The sequence below is a fragment of the Salmo salar genome, chromosome 25 (assembly GCF_965601325.2).
Source record: "Salmo salar chromosome 25, fSalSal1, whole genome shotgun sequence".
In the NCBI taxonomy this organism is placed as follows: domain Eukaryota; kingdom Metazoa; phylum Chordata; class Actinopteri; order Salmoniformes; family Salmonidae; genus Salmo; species Salmo salar.
This window is the reverse complement of record NC_138315.1, coordinates 54,849,470-54,866,226: the sequence shown is the minus strand read 5'-3', so window position 1 is coordinate 54,866,226 and position 16,757 is coordinate 54,849,470. Positions and strand designations below refer to the sequence as shown.

Sequence of the window (16,757 nt, the reverse complement as noted above, 5' to 3'; positions counted from 1 at the left end):
GTATCTTCTATTGTTATCAGACACCTCTCCTTTAACTCCTGTTATATATCTGTCCTGTACCTTCTATTGTTATCAGACACCTCTCCTTTAACTCCTGTTATATATCTGTCCTGTATCTTCTATTGTTATCAGACACCTCTCCTTTAACTCCTGTTATATATCTGTCCTGTATCTTCTATTGTTATCAGACACCTCTCCTTTAACTCCTGTTATATATCTGTCCTGTACCTTCTATTGTTATCAGACACCTCTCCTTTAACTCCTGTTATATATCTGTCCTGTATCTTCTATTGTTATCAGACACCTCTCCTTTAACTCCTGTTATATATCTGTCCTGTATCTTCTATTGTTATCAGACACCTCTCCTTTAACTCCTGTTATATATCTGTCCTGTATCTTCTATTGTTATCAGACACCTCTCCTTTAACTCCTGTTATATATCTGTCCTGTACCTTCTATTGTTATCAGACACCTCTCCTTTAACTCCTGTTATATATCTGTCCTGTACCTTCTATTGTTATCAGACACCTCTCCTTTAACTCCTGTTATATATCTGTCCTGTATCTTCTATTGTTATCAGACACCTCTCCTTTAACTCCTGTTATATATCTGTCCTGTATCTTCTATTGTTATCAGACACCTCTCCTTTAACTCCTGTTGTTATATACACTACCGTTCAATAGTTTTGGGGTCACTTAGAAATGTCCTTGTTTTTGAAAGAAAAGCAAAAAAATGTGCCCATTAAAATAACATCAAATTGATCAGAAATACAGTGCAGAAATTGTTAATGTCGTAAATGACTATTGTATCTGGAAACGGCAGATTTAAAAAAAAAATGGAATATCTACATAGGCGTACAGAGGCCCATTATCAGCAACCATCACTCCTGTGTTCCAATGGCACGTTGTGTTAGCTAATCCAAGTTTATCATTTTAAAAGGTTAATTGATCATTAGAAAACCCTTTTGCAATTATGTTACAGTAGCACGGCTGAAATCTGTTGTTTTGATTAAAGAAGCAATAAAACTGTCCTTCTTTAGACTAGTTGAGTATCTAGAGCATCAGCATTTGTGGGTTCAATTACAGGCTCAAAATGGCCAGAAACAAAGTCCTTTCTTCTGAAACTCATCAGTCTACTCTTGTTCTGAGAAATGAAGGCGAGAAATTGCCAAGAAACTGAAGATCTCGTACAACGCTGTGTACTACTCCCGTCACAGCACAGCGCAAACTGGCTCTAACCAGAATAGAAAGAGGAGTGGGAGGCCCCGGTGCACAACTGAGCAAGAGGACCAGTACATTAGAGTGTCTAGTTTGAGAAACAGACGCCTCACAAGTCCTCAACTGGCAGCTTCATTAAATAGGACCCGCAGAACACCAGCCTCAACGTCAACAGTGAAGAGGCGACTCCGGGATGCTGGCCTTATGGATTATCTACAGTGAGCTCCAAAAGTATTGGGACAGTGACACGTTTCGTTGTTTTGGCTCTGTACTCCAGCAGTTTGGATTTGAAATGATACAATGACTATGAGGTTAAAGTGCAGACTGTAGAAATTAATGGTAAATAATGTATTGTGTTATTTTGGAGTAACTTTTATTGTAAAGAAGAATAGAATATGTTTCTAAACGCCTACGTTAATGTGGACGATACCATGATAACGAATAATCCTGATAGAATCGTGATTCATGAGGAGTAAGAAAGTTACAGACGTACAAATATCATACCCCCAAGATATGCTAACCTCTCACCATTACAACAACAGGGGAGGTTAGCATTTTATATCATACCCCCAAGACATGCTAACCTCTCACCATTACAATAACAGGGGAGGTTAGCATTTTATATCATACCCCCAAGACATGCTAACCTCTCACCATTACAATAACAGGGGAGGTTAGCATTTTATACCATACCCCCAAGACATGCTAACCTCTCACCATTACAATAACAGGGGAGGTTAGCATTTTATATCATACCCCCCAAGACATGCTAACCTCTCACCATTATAATAACAGGGGAGGTTAGCATTTTATATCATACCCCCAAGACATGCTAACCTCTCACCATTACAATAACAGGGGAGGTTAGCATTTTATATCATACCCCCAAGACATGCTAACCTCTCACCATTACAATAACAGGGGAGGTTAGCATTTTATATCATACCCCCAAGACATGCTAACCTCTCACCATTACAATAACAGGGGAGGTTAGCATTTTTTGTGGGTATTCTTTTTATGCCTCTAACTTTCTCACTCATCATTGCCAAGTGTTTGTCAAGTAAACTGGTCATCTCTGTATACCCGTTGCAAGACCCACTGGTTGATGCTTATTTATAAAACCCTGTTAGGCCTCACTCCCCCCTATCTGAGATGCCTACTACCAGCCCTCATCCTCCACATACAACACCCGTTCTGCCAGTCACATTCTGTTAAAGGTCCCCAAAACACACACATCCCTGGGTCGCACCTCTTTTCAGTTTGCTGCAGCTAGCAACTTTAACGAGCTGCAACAAACACTCAAACTGGACAGTTTTATCTCAATCTCTTCATTCAAAGACTTAATTCAAAGAAACCATGGACCCTCTTACTGACAGTTGTGGCTGCTTCGCGCGATGTATTGTTGTCTCTACCTTCTTGCCCTTTGTGCTGTTGTATGTGTCCAATAGTGTTTGTACCATGTTTTGTGCTGCTACCACGTTGTGCTGCAGCCATGTTGTTTTTCTACCATGTTGTTGTCATGTTGTGTTGCTACCATGCTGTGTTATTTGTTGCTGCCATGCTATGTGGTTGTCTTGGGTTTCTCTTTATGTAGTGTTGTGTTGTTTCTCGTCGTGATGTGTGTTTTGACTATGTACAAAAAGTGCACTAATTGCTAAAAGATTCAACCAATATGGATGACAATAAACTCAAATTAAAGCTGATAGTCTGTACTTTAACATCATAGTCATTGTATCATTTCAAATCCAAAGTCCTGGAGCACAGAGCCAAAACGACATCACTGTCCCAACACTTTTGGAGCTCACTGTATCTGTCCTGTACCTTCTGTTGTTAGCAGGCACCTGTCCAGGTTTCATACAATGGTATAATTTTACCCAAACAGTCAGCATGTTGTATTAAAGTAAGAAATAGGAACAAAAAACTAGCAAATGTTTGCTTGAACTTGAAATTCTCCTAAGAGAATCAAAATTCCCTTTTTTTGAATGCCTTCGAGATGATCGAATATTTAGATATTTAACAAGCCTAGGAAGTGATTTGATGTTAGCATAGTTGTATAGGTCTGCAGGGTGTCATGTGGTAGTGAGAGCCTGTGGTCTACCCCAATACCACACATCTGGACTGTTCTAATTGGCTGGGATTTACTGAGAACACATGGAGGTGATGAGGAGGAGGAACACAGGGGTCGTCATGTGGTCAACCTGAGCTGGTCGTCATAACAGAACCTGAGCTGGTCGTCATAACAGAACCTGAGCTGGTCGTCATAACAGAACCAGGGTTGGTCGTCATAACAGAACCAGGTTTGGTCATACTAACAGAACCAGGGTTGGTCGTCATAACAGAACCTGAGCTGGTCGTCATAACAGAACAAGGTTAGGCATACAAACAGAACCAGGGTTGGTCATACTAACAGAACCAGGGTTGATCATACTAACAGAACTAGGGTTGGTCATACTAACAGAACCAGGGTTGATCATACTAACAGAACTAGGGTTGGTCATACTAACAGAACCAGGAAGGGGATACCTAGTCAGTTGTCCAACTGAATGCATTCAACTGAAATGTGTCTTCCACATTTAACCCTCTGAATCAGAGAGGTGGGGGGGGGGGGCTGCCTTACAATTGACATCCACATCAACGGCGCCCGGGGAACAGTGGGTTAACTGCCTCGCTCAGGGCCCGGGGAACAGTGGGTTAACTGCCTTGCTCAGGGCCCGGGGAACAGTGGGTTAACTGCCTTGCTCAGGGCCCGGGGAACAGTGGGTTAACTGCCTTGCTCAGGGCCCGGGGAACAGTGGGTTAACTGCCTTGCTCAGGGCCCGGGGAACAGTGAGTTAACTGCCTTGCTCAGGGCCCGGGGAACAGTGGGTTAACTGCCTTGCTCAGGGCCCGGGGAACAGTGGGTTAACTGCCTTGCTCTGGTGCAGAACGACAGATTTGTACCTTGTCAGCTCGGGGGTTCGATCTAGCAACCTTTCGGTTACTGGCCCAACGCTCCTACCCCGTTGGTCATATTGTGGTTATTCTAACAGAACCAGGGTTGACCCAAGGTTGACCCAACGTTGAATAAGGGTTCATCATGTTGTGGTCATACTAACAGAATTTTCCACTAGGATTGAACCAAGGTTGGTGGTGATATTGTAACTAGGGCTGGTGGTGATATTGTAACCAGGGCTGGTGGTGATATTGTAACCAGGGTTGGTGGTGATATTGTAACCAGGGTTGGTGATATTGTAACCATGGCTGGTGGTGATATTGTAACCAGGGTGGTGATATTGTAACCAGGGGCTGGTGATATTGTAACCAGGGTTGGTGGTGATATTGTAACCAGGGTGGTGGTGATATTGTAACCAGGGTTGGTGGTGATATTGTAACCAGGGCTGGTGGTGATATTGTAACCAGGGTTGGTGGTGATATTGTAACCAGGGCTGGTGGTGATATTGTAACCAGGGTTGGTGGTGATATTGTAACCAGGGTTGGTGGTGATATTGTAACCAGGGCTGGTGGTGATATTGTAACCAGGGTTGGTGGTGATATTGTAACCAGGGTTGGTGGTGATATTGTAACCAGGGTTGGTGGTGATATTGTAACCAGGGTGGTGATATTGTAACCAGGGTTGGTGGTGATATTGTAACCAGGGTTGGTGGTGATATTGTAACCAGGGTGGTGATATTGTAACCAGGGTTGGTTGTGATATTGTAACCAGGGTGGTGTTATTGTAAGCAGGGCTGGTGGTGATATTGTAACCAGGGCTGGTGGTGATATTGTAACCAGGGTTGGTGATATTGTAACCAGGGTTGGTGGTGATATTGTAACTAGGGCTGGTGGTGATATTGTAACCAGGGTTGGTGGTGATATTGTAACCAGGGTGGTGATATTGTAACCAGGGTTGGTGGTGATATTGTAACCAGGGCTGGTGATATTGTAACCAGGGTTGGTGGTGATATTGTAACCAGGGCTGGTGATATTGTAACCAGGGTGGTGATATTGTAACCAGGGTGGTGATATTGTAACCAGGGCTGGTGGTGATATTGTAACCAGGGCTGGTGATATTGTAACCAGGGTTGGTGGTGATATTGTAACCAGGGTTGGTGGTGATATTGTAACCAGGGCTGGTGGTTATATTGTAACCAGGGTTGGTGGTGATATTGTAACCAGGGTTGGTGGTGATATTGTAACCAGGGTTGGTGGTGATATTGTAACCAGGGATGGTGGTGATATTGTAACCAGGGTTGGTGGTGATATTGTAACCATGGCTGGTGGTGATATTGTAACCAGGGCTGGTGGTGATATTGTAACCAGGGTGGTGATATTGTAACCAGGGTTGGTGGTGATATTGTAACCAGGGTTGGTGGTGATATTGTAACCAGGGTTGGTGGTGATATTGTAACCAGGGCTGGTGGTGATATTGTAACCAGGGTTGGTGGTGATATTGTAACCAGGGCTGGTGGTGATATTGTAACCAGGGTTGGTGGTGATATTGTAACCAGGGTTGGTGGTGATATTGTAACCAGGGTTGGTGGTGATATTGTAACCAGGGCTGGTGATATTGTAACCAGGGCTGGTGGTGATATTGTTACCAGGGTTGGTGGTGATATTGTAACCAGGGTGGTGATATTGTAACCAGGGTGGTGATATTGTAACCAGGGCTGGTGATATTGTAACCAGGGTTGGTGGTGATATTGTAACCAGGGTTGGTGGTGATATTGTAACCAGGGCTGGTGGTGATATTGTAACCAGGGTTGGTGGTGATATTGTAACCAGGGCTGGTGATATTGTAACCAGGGTTGGTGGTGATATTGTAACCAGGGTTGGTGGTGATATTGTAACCAGGGCTGGTGATATTGTAACCAGGGCTGGTGGTGATATTGTAACCAGGGTTGGTGGTGATATTGTAACCAGGGGCTGGTGATATTGTAACCAGGGCTGGTGGTGATATTGTAACCAGGGTGGTGATATTGTAACCAGGGTTGGTGGTGATATTGTAACCAGGGCTGGTGGTGATATTGTAACCAGGGTTGGTGGTGATATTGTAACCAGGGCTGGTGGTGATATTGTAACCAGGGTTGGTGGTGATATTGTAACCAGGGCTGGTGATATTGTAACCAGGGTTGGTGGTGATATTGTAACCAGGGTTGGTGGTGATATTGTAACCAGGGCTGGTGATATTGTAACCAGGGCTGGTGGTGATATTGTAACCAGGGTTGGTGGTGATATTGTAACCAGGGCTGGTGATATTGTAACCAGGGCTGGTGGTGATATTGTAACCAGGGTTGGTGGTGATATTGTAACCAGGGCTGGTGATATTGTAACCAGGGCTGGTGGTGATATTGTAACCAGGGTTGGTGGTGATATTGTAACCAGGGTGGTGATATTGTAACCAGGGGTGGTGATATTGTAACCAGGGTGGTGTTATTGTAACCAGGGTGGTGGTGATATTGTAACCAGGGCTGGTGGTGATATTGTAACCAGGGCTGGTGGTGATATTGTAACCAGGGTTGGTAGTGATATTGTAACCAGGGTGGTGATATTGTAACCAGGGTGGTGATATTGTAACCAGGGTTGGTGATATTGTAACCAGGGTGGTGGTGATATTGTAACCAGGGCTGGTGGTGATATTGTAACCAGGGTGGTGATATTGTAACCAGGGTGGTGATATTATGATCATACTAACTCTAAGGGAGATCCAGGTACGTGCTTACTGACTGGAACAGCCAGTGGAGGAGTAGGGAGTGTCATTATGGTAGTTGTAGTCCGGGGCAGACCTTCAGCCAGTGGAGGAGTAGGGAGTGTCATTATGGTAGTTGTAGTCCGGGCAGACCTTCAGCCAGTGGAGGAGTAGGGAGTGTCATTATGGTAGTTGTAGTCCGGGCAGACCTTCAGCCAGTGGAGGAGTAGGGAGTGTCATTATGGTAGTTGTAGTCCGGGCAGACCTTCAGCCAGTGGAGGAGTAGGGAGTGTCATTATGGTAGTTGTAGTCCGGGCAGACCTTCAGCCAGTGGAGGAGGAGTATGGAGTGTCATTATGGTAGTTGTAGTCCGGGGCAGACCTTCAGCCAGTGGAGGAATAGGGAGTGTCATTATGGTAGTTGTAGTCCGGGGCAGACCTTCAGCCAGTGGAGGAGTAGGGAGTGGCATTATGGTAGTTGTAGTCCGCCAGACCTTCAGCCAGTGGAGGAGTAGGGAGTGTCATTATGGTAGTTGTAGTCCGCCAGACCTTCAGCCAGTGGAGGAGTAGGGAGTGGCATTATGGTAATTGTAGTCCGGGCAGACCTTCTGCCAGTGGAGGAGTATGGAGTGTCATTATGGTAGTTGTAGTCCGGGCAGACCTTCAGCCAGTGGAGGAGGAGTATGGAGTGTCATTATGGTAGTTGTAGTCCGGGGCAGACCTTCAGCCAGTGGAGGAGTAGGGAGTGTCACTATGGTAGTTGTAGTCCGGGCAGACCTTCTGCACCAGTTTGTAGTCCACGCTGTAGAAGGCGATGTAGATGCAGATTACTTTAAAGGGCTTAGAGCAGAGCCAGGAGACGTGACTCTGCGTCTGTTCCTGGTAACACACCTTGGAGGAGTCGAAGCTGCACAGAGCCGTCTTCTTGTTGCGGTCCGTCTTCTCATACTCGATGCGACAGTTGAAAGCTTTAGAGTCTTTGGTCTCCAGTGTGGACTGCTGAGCCATCTCAAACTCCACCACTTTAGACGGCGGCACCAGACTCACCGAAACGTTCCCCAGGCCAGTGGAGTTATGGCGGAAGTAGACACTGAACGTTCCGTTACCGTGGTCCACGATCTTCCCGGTGATCAGCAGGTTGAGTTTGACGGTCTTAATGTTGGAGTGGAAGTCTCCCCAGCCAAACATCTTCTTGAACTTGCCTGTCTTGACGATGGGTCGTCGCTTTGCTCTGACCTGGCTGGCCTGAACATCTGTCTGGTTGGATAACCAATCCCAGAAGTCCTCCATGTTCTCTAGGTATGTCATGTCCCTGATGGGGTTGTGTTTAAGGCTGGGGGGCCCGACGGCTCCAGGAACCCCCCTAGCGAATAGCCTCAGGGGGTTGAGGACTCTGGGACTGGCCCCGGCTCCACTGGGGGAGAATTTCTCCTCATGGTCCCTCTCCTCCCACTCTATCAGCTCTGTCTCTGGGAACTGCAGCTGGACCTTCCTGCACCACACCTACAGAGGAAACGCAGAGAGATACAGGAAGAGAAAGTTAGAGGACATGAACTATACAATGCACTATACCACAACTGTAATATTCAAACAGCAGAGCGACTGGATGCATAAAATAATATAAAACACATTAAAGCCACATTCTGTAATTTCTTCAGTTATTTAAAATAGGGACACAATCTGCATACACCGAAAGGATGCAATTATGTGGATGTTTGTCTATTGTTCCACTACTATTCCACTTTATGACCTACTATATCACCACTTACAAAAAAAATGAACAAAATCCACTATAATATGTCCTCCTATACATGATTGGATTTTAAGTGTTCAGCTGTAAGTATTCGTGGTAATCTAGACACTCTACTCAGCAGTGATCCTCTCTACCTCACAGCCTCTGCTTCAGGAGTGGTTCCTGGGCCAGTCTAGATACAGTTTAATCATAATACATGGTAATAAGCTGTTAGGTGTTAGCGGTAATTAGCTTGCAGGGACCGGAGGCCTGGACTCACTGGCTGGTTACACCAGATGTGAAGCTTTAAAAAAGGCTGTTTCAAATCTAACACGAGCTCTACTGTATTTCAACCTAATTATAACTTCAGCTGTAAGCTTAATTGGAGCATATGTCTTCACAGCGAACAAACTAGACATGTTTGTCTACGACCATTACACAGTGTTAGAATGTTGTCTGGTTATCTTTCAGAAAATAAAATATATACAATGATATTGTACAACGTTTAATATAATATATAGCAGCAGGAGAATATTTATTGTTTTGCCTCTTTTTATTGAACATATTGTACTCTGACTTGAGAGGAAACTAAATGTATTCCGCATGTTCAGTAAGATGCTCAGGTGAGGATTGGACAAGATCCCGCATCATGGAAATGAGAGAAACATCTAAGGCTGATGAACAACTGGGGAAATTGCTGTGACAACAAGGATGGCAAATACAGAGAGAAATGTGAACTTGAAAGCCTGAGTTGACAATCTATCTCCCTCTCCTCTCTCTCTCCCTTCTCTCTCTCCCTCTCCTCGCTCCCTCTCCCTTCTCTCTCTCCCTTCTTTCTCTCCCTTTTCTCTCTCCCTTCTTTCTCTCCCTCTCCTCTCCCTCTCCCTTTTCTCTCTCCCTTCTTTCTCTCCCTCTCCTCACCCTCTCCCTTCTCTCTCTCCCTTCTTTGTCTCCCTTCTTTCTCTCCCTCTCCTCGCTCCCTCCCTCTCCCTTCTTTCTCTCCCTTCTTTCTCTCCCTCTCTCTCTCCCTCTCCTCTCTTTCTCCCCCTTCTCTCCCTCTCCTCACCCTCTCCCTCTCTCTCTCCCTCTCTCTCTCGCTCTCCTCTCTTTCTCCCCCTTCTCTCCCTCTCCTCACCCTCTCCCTTTTCTCTCTCCCTTCTTTCTCTCCCTCTCTCTCTCCCTCTCCTCTCTTTCTCCCCCTTCTCTCCCTCTCCTCACCCTCTCCCTCTCTCTCTCCCACTCTCTCTCGCTCTCCTCTCTTTCTCCCCCTTCTCTCCCTCTCCTCACCCTCTCCCTTCTCTCTCTCCCTTCTTTGTCTCCCTTCTTTCTCTCCCTCTCCTCGCTCCCTCCCTCTCCCTTCTTTCTCTCCCTTCTTTCTCTCCCTCTCCTCGCTCCCTCTCCCTTCTCCCTCTCCCTTCTCTCCCTCTCCTCTCTCTCTCCCTCCTTCTCCCTTCTCTCTCTCTCCCTCTCCTCTCTTTCTCTCCTCCCTCTTTCTCCCTCTCCCTTCGCTCTCTCCCTTATTTCTCTCCCTCCTCTCTCCCTCTCTTTCTCCCCCTTCTCTCTCTCCCTCTCCTCTCTCTCTCCCTTCTCTTGGCGCTGTATGAGACACAACATGCTGCTGTATAATGTGTTGGTGAAGCCCTGAACAGTCACATGAAAAGAAGAGGCAATAATTTAGACTTCAAAACTGAGAAAGAAAAAAAAAACAGCCAGGCAAGGTCTGATGAAGGAGAAACACAAAAGCTTCTTAATTAAGATTGGTTAATCGGAGCTGCTATGCTGATTGGTTAAGCGGAGGAAGTCGCTATGCTCCAGGCATTCCAGGGCGACGTGGCTTAAAACAGACACTATTATCGTAATAAGCCCCGATTTATGAAGTTGAAAACACAAGACCTCATTCCAAGTGTTCAAAGCTCAGAGATTAACTGCCAGGGTTGGGATGTGCCTGTGGAAGAGACCATGGAAACACAAGACCTCATTCCAAGTGTTCAAAGCTATGAGATGAACTGCCAGCGTTGGGAAGTGCATGTGGAAGAGACCATGGAAATGTGACTGACTTTCTTCTCACTTTTCTCTTTATATGTTCCTATAAGTATCTAATGTCACACAACCTACATCACACAATCTATACCACACCATCTATACCACACCATCTATACCACACCACCTATACCACAACATCTACACCAAGCCATCTATACCACACCATCTATACCACACCATATATACCACACCATCTACACCACGCCATCTATACCACACCACCTATACCACACAATCTATACCACACAATCTATACCACACAATCTATACCACACCACCTATACCACACTATCTATACCACACCATCTATACCACACCATCTACACCACACCATCTATATCACACCACCTATAACACACAATCTATACCACACAATCTATACCACACCATCTATACCACACCACCTATACCACACCATCTATACCACACCACCTATACCACACAATCTATACCACACCACCTACACCAGACCACATACACCACACCATCTATACCACACCATCTATACCACACCACCTATACCACACCACCTACACCACACCACATACACCACACCACATACACCACACAATCTATACGACACAATCTATACCACACCACCTATACCACACCATCTATACCACACCATCTATACCACACCATCTATACCACACCACCTATGTAACAAAATCTATACCTCACCATCTATACCACACCACCTACACCACACCACCTATACCACACCACCTATATCACACAATCTATACCACACCACCTATACCAAACCATCTATACCACATCACCTATACCACACCACCTATACCACACCACCTATATTACACAATCTATACCACACCACCTATACCACACATCCTATACCACACCACCTATACCACACCACCTATATTACACCACCTATACCACACCACCTATATAACAAAATCTATACCACACCACCTATATCACACAACCTACACCACACCACCTATACCACACCACCTATACCACACCACCTATATCACACAACCTACACCACACCACCTATACCACACCACCTATTCCACACCACCTATACCACACCACCTATATCACACAACCTACACCACACCACCTATACCACACCACCTATATCACACAATCTATACCACACCATCTATACCACACCACCTATACCACACCATCTATATCACACCATCTATACCACACCATCTATACCACACCATCTATACCACACCATCTATAACACAACATCTATACCACACCATCTATATCACACCATCTACACCACAGCATCTATACCACACCATCTATACCACACCATCTATATCACACCATCTATACCACACCATCTATACCACACCATCTATATCACACCACCTATACCACACTATCTATACCACACCATCTATACCACACCACCTATACCACACAATCTATACCACACCACCTACACCAGACCACATACACCACACCATCTATACCACACCATCTATACCACACCACCTATACCACACCACCTACACCACACCACATACACCACACCACATACACCACACCATCTATACCACACCACCTATACCACACCACCTATACCACACAATCTATACCACACAATCTATACCACACCACCTATACCACACCATCTATACCACACCATCTATACCACACCATCTATACCACACCACCTATATAACAAAATCTATACCACACAACCTACACCACACCATCTATACCACACCACCTATACCACACCATCTATACCACACCATCTATACCACACCACCTATGTAACAAAATCTATACCACACCATCTATACCACACCACCTACACCACACCAGCTATACCACACCACCTATATCACACAATCTATACCACACCAACTATACCAAACCATCTATACCACATCACCTATACCACACCACCTATACCACACCACCTATATTACACAATCTATACCACACCACCTATACCACACATCCTATACCACACCACCTATACCACACCACCTATATTACACCACCTATACCACACCACCTATATAACAAAATCTATACCACACCACCTATATCACACAACCTACACCACACCACCTATACCACACCACCTATACCACACCACCTATATCACACAACCTACACCACACCACCTATACCACACCACCTATTCCACACCACCTATACCACACCACCTATATCACACAACCTACACCACACCACCTATACCACACCACCTATATCACACAATCTATACCACACCATCTATACCACACCACCTATACCACACCATCTATATCACACCATCTATACCACACCATCTATACCACACCATCTATACCACACCATCTATAACACAACATCTATACCACACCATCTATATCACACCATCTACACCACAGCATCTATACCACACCATCTATACCACACCATCTATATCACACCATCTATACCACACCATCTATACCACACCATCTATATCACATCATCTATACCACACCATCTATACCACACCATCTATACCACAACCATCTATACCTCACCATCTATACCACACCATCTATACCACACCATCTATACCACACCATCTACACCACACCATCTATACCTCACCATCTATACCACACCATCTATACCACACCACCTATACCACACAATCTATACCACACAATCTATACCACACAATCTACACCACACCATCTATACCACACCATCTATACCACACCACCTATACCACACCATCTATACCACACAATCTATACCACACAATCTATACCACACCATCTATACCACACCACCTATACCAAACCATCTATACCACACCACCTATACCACACCATCTATACCACACCACCTACACCACACCACATACACCACACCATCTATACCACACCATCTATACCACACCACCTATACCACACCACCTATACCACACAATCTATACCACACCACCTATACCACACCATCTATACCACACCATCTATACCACACCATCTATACCACACCACCTATATAACAAAATCTATACCACACCATCTACACCACACCATCTATACCTCACCATCTATACCACACCATCTATACCACACCATCTATACCACACCACCTATACCACACAATCTATACCACACAATCTACACCACACCATCTATACCACACCATCTATACCACACCACCTATACCACACCACCTATACCACACAATCTATACCACACAATCTATACCACACCACCTATACCACACCATCTATACCACACCATCTATACCACACCATCTATACCACACCACCTATATAACAAAATCTATACCACACCACCTATATCACACAACCTACACCACACCATCTATACCACACCACCTATACCACACCATCTATACCACACCACCTATATAACAAAATCTATACCACACCACCCATACCACACCACCTATACCACACCACCTATACCACACCACCTATACCACACCACCTATATCACACAATCTATACCACACCACCTATACCACACCACCTATACCACACCACCTATATCACACAATCTATACCACACAATCTATACCACACCACGTATATCACACAACCTACACCACACCACCTTTACCACACCATCTATACCACACCACCTATACCACACCACCTCTACCACACCACCTATACCACACCACCTATATTACACCACCTATACCACACCACCTATACCACACCACCTATACCACACCACCTATATCACACCACCTATACCACACCACCTATACCACACCACCTATACCACAACACCTATACCACACCACCTATACCACACCATCTATACCACACCACCTATACCACACAATCTATACCACACAATCTATACCACACAATCTACACCACACCATCTATACCACACCATCTATACCACACCACCTATACCACACCATCTATACCACACAATCTATACCACACCACCTATACCACACCACCTATACCACACCACCTATTCCACACCACCTATACCACACCACCTATATCACACCACCTATATCACACAACCTACACCACACCACCTATACCACACCACCTATATCACACAATCTATACCACACAATCTATACCACACCACTTATACCACACCATCTATATCACACAACCTATACCACACCATCTATACCACACCACCTATACCACACCATCTATACCACACCACCCATATCACACCACCTATACCACACCACCTATACCACACCACTTATACCACACCTTCTATATCACACAACCTATACCCCACAATCTATACCACACAACCTATACCACACTTCCTATACAACACCATCTATACCACACCATCTATACCACACCATCTATACCACAACCATCTATACCTCACCATCTATACCACACCATCTATACCACACCATCTATACCACACCATCTACACCACACCATCTACACCTCACCATCTATACCACACCATCTATACCACACCATCTATACCACACCACCTATACCACACAATCTATACCACACAATCCATAGCACACAATCTACACAACACCATCTATACCACACCATCTATACAACACCACCTATACCACACCATCTATACCACACAATCTATACCACACAATCTATAGCACACTATCTATACCACACTATCTATACCACACCACCTATACCAAACCATCTATACCACACCACCTATACCACACCATCTATACCACACCATCTATACCACACCATCTACACCACACCATCTATACCTCACCATCTATACCACACCATCTATACCACACCATCTATACCACACCACCTATACCACACAATCTATACCACACAATCTATACCACACAATCTACACCACACCATCTATACCACACCATCTATACCACACCACCTATACCACACCATCTATACCACACAATCTATACCACACAATCTATACCTCACTATCTATACCACACTATCTATACCACACCACCTATACCAAACCATCTATACCACACCATCTATACCACACCACATACACCACACCACATACACCACACCATCTATACCACACCATCTATACCACACCACCTATACCACACCACCTACACCACACCACATACACCACACCATCTATACCACACCATCTATACCACACCACCTATACCACACCACCTATACCACACAATCTATACCACACAATCTATAACACACCACCTATACCACACCATCTATACCACACCATCTATACCACACCATCTATACCACACCACCTATACCACACCATCTATACCACACCACCTATATAACAAAATCTATACCACACCACCTATATCACACAACCTACACCACACCATCTATACCACACCACCTATACCACACCATCTATACCACACCATCTATACCACAACACCTATATAACAAAATCTATACCACACCACCCATACCACACCACCTATACCACACCACCTATACCACACCACCTATATCACACAATCTATACCACACCACCTATACCACACCACCTATACCACACCACCTATACCACACCACCTATATCACACAATCTATACCACACAATCTATACCACACCACGTATATCACACAACCTACACCACACCACCTTTACCACACCATCTATACCACACCACCTATACCACACCACCTCTACCACACCACCTATACCACACCACCTATATTACACCACCTATACCACACCACCTATACCACACCACCTATACCACACAACCTATACCACACCACCTATACCACACCACTTATACCACACCATCTATACCACACCATCTATACCACACCACCTATACCACACCACCTATACCACACCACCTATACCACACCACCTATATAACAAAATCTATACCACACCGCCTATATCACACAACCTACACCACACCACCTATACCACACCACCTATATCACACAACCTACACCACACCACCTATACCACACCACCTATACCACACCACCTATACCACACCACCTATATCACACAACCTACACCACACCACCTATACCACACCACCTATATCACACAATCTATACCACACAATCTATACCACACCACTTATACCACACCATCTATATCACACAACCTATACCACACCATCTATACCACACCACCTATACCACACCATCTATACCACAC

At 44.9% G+C, this 16,757-nt stretch overlaps 1 protein-coding gene and 1 non-coding gene across 2 annotated transcripts in view; both read right to left on the bottom strand.

Annotated features, from left to right (window-relative positions):
* Window positions 1–6,508: 6,508 nt before the first annotated feature.
* Window positions 6,509–8,179, bottom strand: LOC145850317 (neurexophilin-2). Its single transcript, XM_082969225.1, has one exon. The coding sequence runs from the start codon at window positions 8,169–8,171 to the stop codon at window positions 7,605–7,607; it is 567 nt and encodes a 188-aa protein (XP_082825351.1). The 5' UTR covers window positions 8,172–8,179; the 3' UTR covers window positions 6,509–7,604.
* A 39-nt stretch (window positions 8,180–8,218) lies between these two features.
* The window catches only part of LOC106591790 (uncharacterized), a 91,411-nt gene continuing 82,872 nt past the window's right edge, over window positions 8,219–16,757 (bottom strand). Inside the window, exon 3 of the transcript XR_014382674.1 lies at window positions 8,219–8,384. This is a non-coding gene — a transcript (uncharacterized LOC106591790). The remainder of the gene's footprint in view (window positions 8,385–16,757) is intronic.